The 11,673-nt window shown below is 43.6% G+C and overlaps 1 protein-coding gene across 1 annotated transcript in view; it reads right to left on the bottom strand.

Annotated features, from left to right (window-relative positions):
• ASB4 (ankyrin repeat and SOCS box containing 4) overlaps positions 1–5,586 on the bottom strand; it is a 9,775-nt gene extending 4,189 nt beyond the window's left edge. The window contains exons 1-2 of the mRNA XM_008629914.2: positions 5,319–5,586; positions 1,647–1,946 (exon numbers count right to left, since the gene is read on the bottom strand). Coding sequence (XP_008628136.1) covers positions 1,647–1,946; positions 5,319–5,532 — 514 coding nt within the window. The 5' untranslated portion in view covers positions 5,533–5,586. The remainder of the gene's footprint in view (positions 1–1,646; positions 1,947–5,318) is intronic.
• Between the last annotated feature and the right edge of the window lie 6,087 nt (positions 5,587–11,673).

The following is an 11,673-nucleotide window of genomic DNA, read 5'->3' as shown; positions in this document are numbered from 1 at the left end:
CAGCGAGCCGGGCCCGGCGCTTGCCCGGGAGCGAGGGGCAGAGATCGCGAGGAAAAGGGGTCAGAAACAGCCTCTGGTCAGGAAAACCCGAGCGCTAATGCTGTTAAGCCGTGTTGAGTGTTAGTTGTGTTCGATGTCCCTGAGGCAGCATCGGCAATCCAAGTTTGGAGGTGGTAACCAGGCGTGGGATCAGCACTGCCTGCGCTGTCGCGCCAACCAGAGGGGATTAAACTGCAGTCACCTGGATGGATCCCAAGGGACACCACTGAGTGGAGATGGCAGGTGGAAGATGCCTCTTGGAAACTTTGGCGCAGGGGCATTAATTGGCACCCTGGCTTTAGCTCTTGGGGGGTGCTGCTCTGTGAATGTGCACATCTGACACGGTTTGCTCCAGACCTTTCCCACTCTATTTGGAGTCTCAGCATTCAGCTCATATGGGGATCAGAGCTTAACGAGTGCTTTGGGAGGAAGGGTGGCTTTTAAAGTTCTGTTATGCTGTTGTTGATGCGGGGGTGGAGAAAGACTGCAGAATACATCCTTTCACTTGCATTCATCCTATGCTGTGTTTCATAAGAGTACATTTGACTTTTAAGCTTTTCTATGCTAGCAAATTCAACTCCTGCTGTCAGGACTGTTTGCTTTGGGCAGGATACAACTGGCAGCATTTATTTTCCTTTCTACCAAACAAAATAATATTTATCTTTCCATCAGAAGAAAAGCAATGTTGTTATTCATTTATGACTGCAGATTGCCTTGCCCACAAAGCATGGGCTTTGCACTTGGGCTTTGCATCTCAGGAAAAGCCTTCAATAGCAACTCATGTAACAAAACCAACCCAAAATCATTTGTATTGCCATGGCACAGTGTGATAAATAGGGGAGGCTCTCTGTTTGTAACTAAAGACTTGAACTGTGTTTCTTGTACTGTGTCCTGTGTCAGTACCCTTCTGTTCAGAAAATAGAGTGTGACAAATACATTTATGGAAGAATTACATCTATTTATAGCTTCAGTTGTTACAGATGGCCAGCAGCATAATGTACCTTACTCTGGGGAAAGCAAAAATCTTAAAAAATTACCTTTTTTTTTTTTCTCCAAGGCCTGCATAGATGCATGAGTTTGGCTGCATCCATGACAAATGAAAAGATGGTACAAAAAACTGCGTCCAATATTTCAAGGCCAGATCTCAAAAAAACAAGTGGTTGGAAGAATTTTACTCAGGTCCAGGAAATTTAAACAAGAAAGAAGAGGAGGGGTGCCCTTTCATGTGAAAAGAGCTCAATAGTAAACCTAGACGAAAAAGACAGGAAAAAACCCAAGAGAAATAGGGAGTCCCTAATTCGGAGGAGCTCTGCTGCTGATGGACTGATTGGACAGTGGGCTGGAGACACTGAAAAGGGAAAAAATCTTGTAGCAAGGACCAGTGGCTAGGGAAAGGGAAAGATAGATGAGGTGAGGAAACAGAATGGGAAAAACTTCCTCTGATCAAAGAGATGAGGACAAGGAATCTGAGATGAAGACATGAGTCACCTGTGGATGGAAGGGAAAAATACACACCTGCTTTGAGAAACTGCCTCCTAAGTAAAAGCCCAGACCATGCCCAATATCTTTGTCCATGGCATGAGAGGTGCTCCTGAGCTTTACCTTACCTCTCCAAAGCAGCTGCTGGGCACAAGGCATGGAGGTTCGTGTCGTACAGAAGTGCAAGGGCGCCTGCCCGCTCATTGAAAAGCAGTTCAGCTTAGCTCCATGGTTGCAAAGGATCTTGAGACACTCAACATTTGCCATTTCACAGGCTACGTGGATCGCAGCTTTTCCATTGGGCCGGCAGTTGATTGTAGCTTTGTGATTGAGGAGGACCGAAAGACTCTCCAGATGTCCATACATGACAGCTAGATGAAGTCCAGTTGCCCAGGATATTTTTAATTTATAGCTAGGCAGCCAGTACCCTGTACAAAGTGAGAATATGTTACCAGCCTTGGCAAAGACTTTTCTTTGGACTATGTACCTACTGAGAATAATTGAAGGGGAAGGCAGGGTTGGAGTTTTAATGTAATTTACTGTAATTTCACCAGCATAGTGCACACAAAGTTCTCTCAAGCGTAACTTCATTTTCATTAAGAACTGTTACTACATGTGCTGAATAACCTGCCTTTTGGAGAGATAATTCCCATGTAGATGTACTCCGAAATAAGCTATTAGACTTTTTTGTGACTTGTGTAGATTTAAAAAAAAAAAAATGCGTAGAGATTTTGAAATGCCACCAGCTAAAAAATATGGGGAAAGTGGGATCTTTAGCCTGCCAATAGCTAAACAAAGGTGGCATTGGAATAAGATGGCAGCGTTTACTTAGGACAATGACTCAAGAGACAGCTCATCCTACTCTTTTTGTGTGGGACATGGCAGGATCTTGCATGTCAGGAGCTGGATGCAACCTCCACGGATGCCTTACACATCCTGATAATGTGACCCCTGATAATGTGGCTGCAGCTGTGTCAGGGACCTCCTGCCAGCTACTGCCCTGAGGAGCATGGAGTGAGGAGATTGGATGCTGATGTAAGTTAGGCTGAAGAGCCAAATAGAAACAGTGACACTTTAGCAGGAAATTTGGCTTCACAATGTTTGGATTTTTCTCAGAAAATGTCACAATGGATTTTTTATTTTTCTATTTTTTTTTGTTACTTACAAACAGGTGCAAGACCAAATAACACATAAATACTTGTTCCCAGAATAGGACTACATGCTTAATGACTGCACAGATACAGTCTCAGAAGTGATTACTATAATCACTTGTTTAAAAATAATAAAGCATTATAATAATGCGCAGAAGGACAAGAGAAGTCTAGATTTTTTTTTTTTTTTTCAGATACAGCAGCTGCATCTTAGCTAGAACGTGACTACAAAATTCTGTGGGTTTGATTTATCTATTTCTCCTTGGACCACTGCCTGGTTGAAATCTGTTACCATGTAAAAAACACAGAAAAAATACTGAAGATGTATAGTGGGGTTAAATTAGTTCAAACCTTCCTTTTTTAGTCTCTGGCTAATGTCGTATTTATACAGTTTTTACAGTATTCATGAGGTACTAGAAGGAAGGAAACACAGTGCTGGTGTCAGGGAGAAATGGATTAAAATTTTTCTTCCCTCCTAAATCTAATACAAGTATATTTTCAGATAGGGGCAATAAACTGCAGATCATGTCATCTACTATAGGACCAAATACTTGGGACTGCCAGAACCAGTCCTCAAGGACCCCACACTGTAAATGGCAAGGGCAGCAGCCCTGAAGCCTCAGAGTGTCTGAGCAGGGTGACAGCCTCCTCTGAGGACACTCAACCTGCTGACTGTGCAGGTTACACTGGCAACTCTGTTAGGGCAACCTTCTCATCATATACCCTCAAACCAGGCACAGAGAAGGTGGGCTCTATCCCAAAGTCTCTGCATACAGCAGAGCAAGCTTCTTAAATCCCCTCCCTTTCCTACTCCACGTGTTCCCCCTTGTTACTGGTGAGCTGTGATGCACTGCCAGCTTATCTTACATAGGGCTGGGTCTCCTGTTTATGGCCAGATGTAAGCCATATTTTATATATTAACAGCACGAAAGTTGTACTTAAAAGCCAAGGTACCACTTTTTATAGCCACAATTTTCCTGCCTGAGTTCACCATTGATTTCTGTTGCCTGTGCTGCTTGCAGGTGAGTTGTGCTGAGACATCCCCAGGGAGCATCTCCCATGACCTCTGCCCAAACCTGCAGACATCTCTGAGCTCAGAGGGACAGGGACAGACACTGAGCAGGAGGCAGGCGTGGGCTCCATGGGAAACCTCATTCAGCTTACCTGTTGCTTTGGTTAGTAACATAAAAAAGCCATGGTGCAAGCAAGGTCAGTGTCTTTGAGAGCTCTCAGCCTCTTTGGAAGAGAGGAAGAAAAGTCACTCTGTCACTCATGACATCTCTTTTCCACTTCATCACTAAGGGCTATGGCAAAGCTCAGACTGTCAGAATGGTGGGGTGGTGAATTTTTCTCCCCTCTTCATCCTTGAGGAAACCCCCTTTTAATAACACAGTTATCTAGCATTCAGAAAAAAAGTAAAATTTACACAAGTGTTGATAGAAGTGTTTCCTGACTTTCAGACAAAGTGAATACAATACTGTGATTTAGGCCATAAGGGTGTATTTTCCTCTCTCTCTACTTTTTGGAAAACAAAGAGAATTCTTCAAAAGACACTAGTTAATGATTGCAGTCAAATGATCTATGATTAAAAATCTATGTATTAATCCTGTAGTCTCAAACCACAACCAGACTGCATTTTATCCTGCTGAGGACAGAAGAAGGTATATTTTAAGATAAATTCAGCACTGTGTGGCTTAGTTCATACACTGTCCCTAAGGGAAATACCTCATGACTGCATCATCCTCACCCTGAAGAAATCAAAAAAGCAGGAACCAATCATTAAATAAGGGGTAAACGGATAAAGAGAAGAGGGGAGATAGTACCTTCGTCATGCCACAGAAGAGAAAGTGCATTTGCTGTGCTGCTGCTACTGGAAGTGTTTATCTCCACATACTATTAACTTCTGGCAGAGACTGATCATTACTGTTTTCTAAATACACACAAAGAGTCTGTTAGCAAGTAGGTCATGAAGTATGTTGATTTTAGCAAAGAGCAAACTTGGTTTATTGCTTTAAGTTGTAAGGTTTTGGAAACTCTTTCAGTATCTGGCTGGGAACTAGTTTCTACACTCCAAAACAGATGTTGTGTTGATTGTTCAGGTTTTGTTTTTCCAGATTATTTTTCTGTTTTGATAAACTAGCACATCCTCACTTTCTGTCATTTGGAAAAATAAATCTTCTCCCATCCAGCAACATCCAAGGTCCACAGGATTTCCTTAGTTCCCCTGAGCTGGGGAGAATCCACTTTACTTCCATTGAGAATGGAAGACAGGGAATATTTTATGTTTCTAAATAGTCTGTATATATGAATGGGTTCATGTAAGAAATGTATATACCACATTTAGTCTGCATGTGTCTATTCTGGGCTTTGCACCCGAGTTGTCTGCAAAGAAATGGCAAAGGACTCCTCTTTCTGGACTCCCTGCAGCTGCTGCACGGAGGCTCAGGCTGGGCTCTGGCCTGCCCTCCACCAAGCCCATACAGCTGATAAGCTCCCCTACTACAGTGGCCCTGTCCATATGAGCCTACTGAGACGGTACTGCCTATGGATCGGCTTGTGCTGCAGTTTCAGAAGAGATAAAAGGCCACAGTTCCTTGAAAATCACTCAAACCCCTCTACTTCCTGTCTGGTGAATGCTGCCACATTTACCTTGTTTGTAGGATGCCAGAATCAGGTTTTCATCTTCAACTTCAAACACTGTGTCCACGTCTATTTTCTTTTGGCTCAAGAGCTCTTCCAGTGTTTCAAAGTCATTGGACTTCAGGGCTTCAAGAAAAGCTTTTTTCACCAACTTTGCCTCTGCAGCTCGAGTAATTTTCCCCTCTGTATTCTCTCCCTCTTTGTATGACTCCTCCAAATCCATTTCCAAAGGTATCTGTTTGTGCTGTGAAGAGGGACACACTGAGGTCCCTATAGCACAGATGCATGCTGAAGTTTCTGAAGACCAGAAGGTAATTTTATCTCTCAGTCATGCTGATCTGCTTGTTCTATTTATATGAGGAGCATTTCAGGCATCGAAATACCACTCTTGGATATCACCACACTCTTTTGATGAAAGCAAGGACAGACACGCTAGCAATTAAAACAAAATATGAGTTATTTCCATGGACTTCATACACATCAAGCTTCATTAACCACCTGATTACCTTCTGCTCCTGCCCATACACTTACATTAAAAGACACTAGTCCTGGGTGTCATTTCTCAGCTGGAGAAGCACCCACACTTCCTTTCAGGGTTGCCATGGCTGATTTATTGGCTGCAATGGGATGTGATGCTCTGCCTGCAGATGCCTTTTAACTAGTGTAATTCAGAAAAAAAAAAATCTAAAAATCTCCAAGGCACTCTTCACATGGGAGGTAGGTAACCCACTCTTCTCCAGGACAGCATTCTGCATGTTGGTGCTGGGTTCAGGGGCAACAAGCGGTGCTCCTTGGAAGGAGAAATGCTGTGATGAGGGGGCTGCAGGGCTGTACAACCGTGTTGTGGGGTGGGGGATCTCATGCACTGCAGGGGGTTTATGTGTGAATTAACTCAGCTGCAAGCACAGGAGGCTGCATGTGTCCCTAGGCTCTTCTCCTTCCCCTGCTCACCCTTCATCTAAATTCAGAACTTCTCTCTCACAAGCCCATCACCCACTGATCACTGCCCCCTCCCTGCCTTTTCCTGCAGTCTTTGCCAGCCCCATCCATGTATTGACAGCAGTTAGAGGATGAAAATCCACATGTAGCTAGCATGAGCTGCTGCTATGCATCACTTAGAAGTGGTTCACACCTGCACCCACTTGGGCTGCTGGATGAGACCATAGCTAGAAGGACACTATTTACCCTTGATTTAAATCACCCAGCAAAGCAGACACGGCCACAACCATCATTATAAAGAAATCTTCATGTTTCTCCTTCCTGTGAGTTTGGCTACCAAGTGGGCTGATGGAGAAACGTGAGCCAGGTGACAGTAGAAGTCAGAGCAGCCTCTCTGCTTGAAGGGTTTCCAGAGGCCAGGTTCCTCAGGCAGCCCCATGAGGACCCACAGGACCCCTGTCCATGGGAATGCTCACCAGCTCTCTCCTACAACCAGTGCTCAGCAAAGGTGGTACCAGACAGCAGCTCATATTTTTGAGTTCCTTCTACTTTTGAATGAAAAATACTTTATAGAAACTAACTCCCTCAAGTAATGTACATTGTAATAGGCACAGTGGGAAGGAAAACAGCTTGCCCTGGTGCTATAGGTCTCAGGCAGCTCATCTGTGTCTTTTGAGGCTTAAGAGCAGAGTCAGCATTAGGATCTTCATACCTTTACATTCCCTCCTGCAGAACCACCTCCCACTTATTTCGTTACTTGCAGTAGTGGACGACTTCAGGCTTTAAGAAAAGTGTTGATGATTACCTGGTACGAGGAGAGGAACAAGATGTGAACTCCAGATCTTACAGGCCTCTTGTTACCTGCAACTTTATTTTTAAACCACTATATTCCTGGAAAGTCATGGATGCACAAAGCACTGATATGTGGCTGCAATCAACTGTTCACCTCAGCTACACTTTCGATTTGGAGCGGACTAGCTTTTTATCTATCATCTTTCATAAATAGTATTATATGACACGAGGACGCTCAATCTGGCTGAAAGGATTGTGCTGCGACATCTCTATGCCTCTCTGCTGCTCAAAGGTTGACATGCACAAGCACGTTGCTGTAACAGATTACTGCTCATCTGCTGATCCATTGTGCTTGCTCTTGGTTGACAAGAAAGGCAAAGTAATTTGTGCTGGCTTGGCCCAGAAAGCTGATTAAAATTACCTTACATTTGTCATAGTCCAAGAGCATGTGCAGGAAGGAACAGCACCTCAGACCAGATGATGCATTACAACTTGCTCACCTTCAGCAATTTGTGTGGCCCTGCTCTGACTCTCACAGAAATTTTTCTAAACATCATTAAGTTTAAAAGAGAGAAAGGAAATAATTATAGATACCTATATAACCTATATAGATACCTGTATGGACTTTGTAGTTACTGTTTTCCTGTAAGCAGCATTTGGGTTTAATCTTGAAAAAATCTACTCATATGCGTGGTTTCAGTACAACTACACACAAGAATAAGGAAACGTTTTTATGTTTTAAATTGAAAACAGTCACAAAAAGTTAGATAGTCTTTTTAAAGAATGACATAAGTATTTTTATTAATTTTCCTGAACTATAATCAAAACATAGGTAAGAATACGTAAATACTGTAAGACATGTAATACGTAAATACATGTAAGACATGGGGGGAACAAAAGGGACCAGTATTTACTATACATCTGTATTTTTGTTGTGTGTAGGATTTCCTGCAGACTTCTCCCTCACCGTACCACAAGGTGGCAGTTTGACTTTGGAAGTCAGCATTGATGTCATCCAAACCCCAGGTCTGTCAAATATTCTGAACATTTTACTGTGAAACAATAGCTCATCCCTTGGATAATATAAATGATGGTTACAATATGTACAATATTTATAAGTTAGACTTGAGGCGACTGTCATGTGTGCTGTGCATTCACACACTGTATCCACTAAAAAAACATGGTTTCCACATTTAGGATCAATTGTCTAAATTACAGAGCTAATACAGAGGCACATTTTTGCCAGGGAGACAGCTCCTACCTCCAACCCTTCCTTCTGCTCCATGCAGTGCCACGCAACACAGGCACACAAACACCTGCACCTCAGGGGGACAGGCTGGTTCTGCCCCTCAAAAGTGATTACAGCAGCTCCTAAGAAGCAGGTGCGAAGGTTACACAGCAAACAAGAGAAGAGCAAACAGCATCTGCACCCTGCTTCCCACTTCAGGTGATGGGACCGTTGTCCCTGGCTTTAGTTGGGTTGCTGGGGTCCCTCTCCATCAGCATGACCACTGGCTTATTCTTAAGTCCACTGAAGTCAAGGGAAATATTTCCACTGATTTCAGTGGGACATGTCCTTTATTAGGTTGGGCACCAAGCAGCTGAGCTGAGCAGTGCAAAGCTGCCCAGAGGTGAGTGCACGAGCACCATTGGGGTGGTGTTATGAGAAGGATGATGGGTGGCACAGAAGCGTGTATGAAAATCAGAGTTGGGACTGCTCGTAAGAAGACAAAGGCAGGTTTAAGCAGAGAGTGAGAAAAGACGTACTGGCAGAGTGTGCAGAGCATGATTCCTGAAGAGCCAGAGCCCCTGCATTGGCACTTGCTGATGTAGAGCAGTAATCTATTGACAACCACATAACTCACAGCTGGGAACAGCTTGAATGGAGTTTGGAGGTGAAAACCAACATTCTGAGCTCTATGCTGGGGCAGGCAGGAAGCCAGCAAAAGGAGAAATGCTTCCAAAGAATGGTGGTGATGCAAGCAGAGCCGTAGGGCTGCTCCAAGTTGTGATAGTGAACATCCTGACAGTCCCCTGGCTGCCCCCAGCCAGCTGGCCTGTTCTGCAGCAGCCCTGTTCCAGTGGCAGCACCGTGGGGTGCGAAGAGCAGCAGTAGATGCAAGGTCACCCACACAGGTGGCATCACATATATTCTCCTCTCCCAGGCTCTAGAGGGGCTTGCTTTGCAGCAGTGTCCCAGCACACCTGGGCAGGGAAGTTGGTGGCTGGCTAATGGGGGTCGCTTCAACAGCAGGAGCACACCCCCCTGTGAAGCAGTATGCTCTGCTCTGCTCTGAAGCCTTCATACTAAGGAGGAAAATGCACTGAACATCAGATCTGTGGGCCTGAAGCAAAAAACCAGATCCTTGAGTTAATCTCACATTTTGGTCTCTTCTGAACAGCACATGCTTGTAGAAATACTGTTGCAGTGGTGATCACAACCCCCTCGCTCTGCCGCGGTCCCTACGGCATCTGCAGCATCAGACCAAGTCTGCCACGCTGCTGCCCACTCCGTGGGCAACGTTACCTTGTATATCCCTTCTGTTGCCAAGTATATCCCTTGTTTCTTACAGCTCTCAGTTCCCAAACCGGATTAAGCACAGCCCACTTACTTATTCATTTAGCACATTTTTTCCTAATATTAATACTGATTTTTTTTTTCACTGCTGCACATCTTTCTCCCAGCTTTAGCCATTGTTATATTTTATCTGATTTTCTTTTTCCAGGATGCTGACTCTGAGTGTGAAGATTACATAAATCATCCCCATGCTTCTTGCTTTATTTCTTATTAGGAAAAAAGCTCTTTAGCTCTGCCAGGTGCAAAGTATCTTCTCCAGGTGCTCAGCTGTAAACCATCTTTTGAGAAAAACCCTCTCTGTACATTCATCCTTGTGGTTGGTTAACCTGAAACCTTCTTACTATCATTAGTTTTGAATCCTCCTCTTGTTCTTTGTTATATCATTTCACTTTTGTTCTCATTTGCAAGGGATGGAAACAGTCTCAGATACTCAAAGGCATTTAGACATAAACTTCCCAAGTCACTGAAGTACACTTCCTAGGAACTGGGAACCTATGTGCCTACGAGAGTTGGGGCCTTGTAGGTTTGTTTTCAGTAAAGCAAAAATTTTGAAATATGGAGCAAGTGACATGCTTAAGCCTTAAGACACACATGTATTACAAAATCAAAAGTTGATGGCAATGATCCAGAATTTTGTTCTCATGGATGTTCTTGTCTTCGTGGTGAAAGGTTACCCCATCCTTCCATGGGTTTAGTTTTGGCTTTCATGCCTGCTATTTCCATCTTCAGCCCCAGGGATCCATTTCCTTTATTTCTACGTGTTGTTCCAGTTCCTGCTATCAGTGTATTTATTAGGACATTCAGAAGTTCAGGGTTGGATTAGCTATTGATATTGGAGAGTTAGCTGTTAAATTTAGGGTATTTTAAAATGAGGAATAGTCTTTCAAAAATTACTACTAAGATAATTATTCGTTTATTGTCCTATAAAAAGTATGCACAAAATGCACTGCTTCTACAAAACCATTAAAAGAAATACCACAGACACCAAGACAGAATGCTTGAAGGTTCTCTTTGATTCAAAGGGCATGAGTGCTGTAAACATGAAGCAAGCACACAGAATTTAAAATCAAGTGGACAGTATTTCTAAGACATGGAGAAGACAAATCTTGCCTATCTATGCTTAGTGGAAAACTCTCCTCATATTTTTTGCAGTTTGATGTCTGATTATCAGACAGCATGTAAAACAGTAGGACTTTGCAACAAAACTTAAATATGAATGTGAATCTTTGTCACTTCTTTCCTCCTGATGCAGTCAGGCATGGACTATGGTTTCAAAGAAGCCTGTGGAAAGCTGTTCTTTAAAGACAAGTATTCCTTCAGAGCAAAAATAATTCATTGCCCATAGAAAGTGCCTTGCAGGCAGCTGCATCTTCCCTGCCCACTCTGATGCGGGGCTGCTGCTGCTTGGCTGGGCTCCCTGCTGGGGCTGAACTGTGGCAGCAGCTGGCTGAAGATGAGAGTTTATCATCAGGATCTTCCCAACAACTTTTGCCTTGCATGTTAAAGTGGGATTTGTGCAGAGCTGAGATGGTGTCTATGAGATGGTTACTCTATATTAGATTATTTCCTTGATATTAAATACATATTGAATAAAGTGACAGGAGTTTTAGGACAGGCAAACAGCTGAAGTGTGAAAGGATCTCTGGTTCTGAAACTGCTCTAAAATGCCAGTCCTTTTGGATCAAAATGCTGATGTATGAAGGAATACAAACATTTTCAGCAGAAGCAGTGCTGGTATTCTTTAAACAGACATCAAAGGGCCAGCTCTTTGCTGGCCTGGGAATCTAGCTGTTCTTGCTCTGAAGGACTGAATTTGAAGCAATGCTGAAGTAAAGCATATGGAAGAATCTGCCGAAAGCGTGAATGTTTGGAGAGGGAAGAGGCGACATCACAAATTAAGCAGTGCATCACAAACACGGCTGGAGGCAGCAGAGAGGCAGGGACAGTGCAGGTCTGAGGTGGCTTCATAATCATCCTACGCCCACGGGGTTGTGCCAGTGTTTTTGATGAATGTTTGCAATCTCTGCTGTTGCCTGTGTTTCCCAACCTTTGCTG

Source organism: Corvus brachyrhynchos, unplaced genomic scaffold (assembly GCF_000691975.1).
Source record: "Corvus brachyrhynchos isolate BGI_N302 unplaced genomic scaffold, ASM69197v1 scaffold142, whole genome shotgun sequence".
NCBI lineage: Eukaryota > Metazoa > Chordata > Aves > Passeriformes > Corvidae > Corvus > Corvus brachyrhynchos.
The sequence above is the reverse complement of the archived record's forward strand: the minus strand, read 5'-3'. Positions and strand labels throughout refer to the sequence as shown.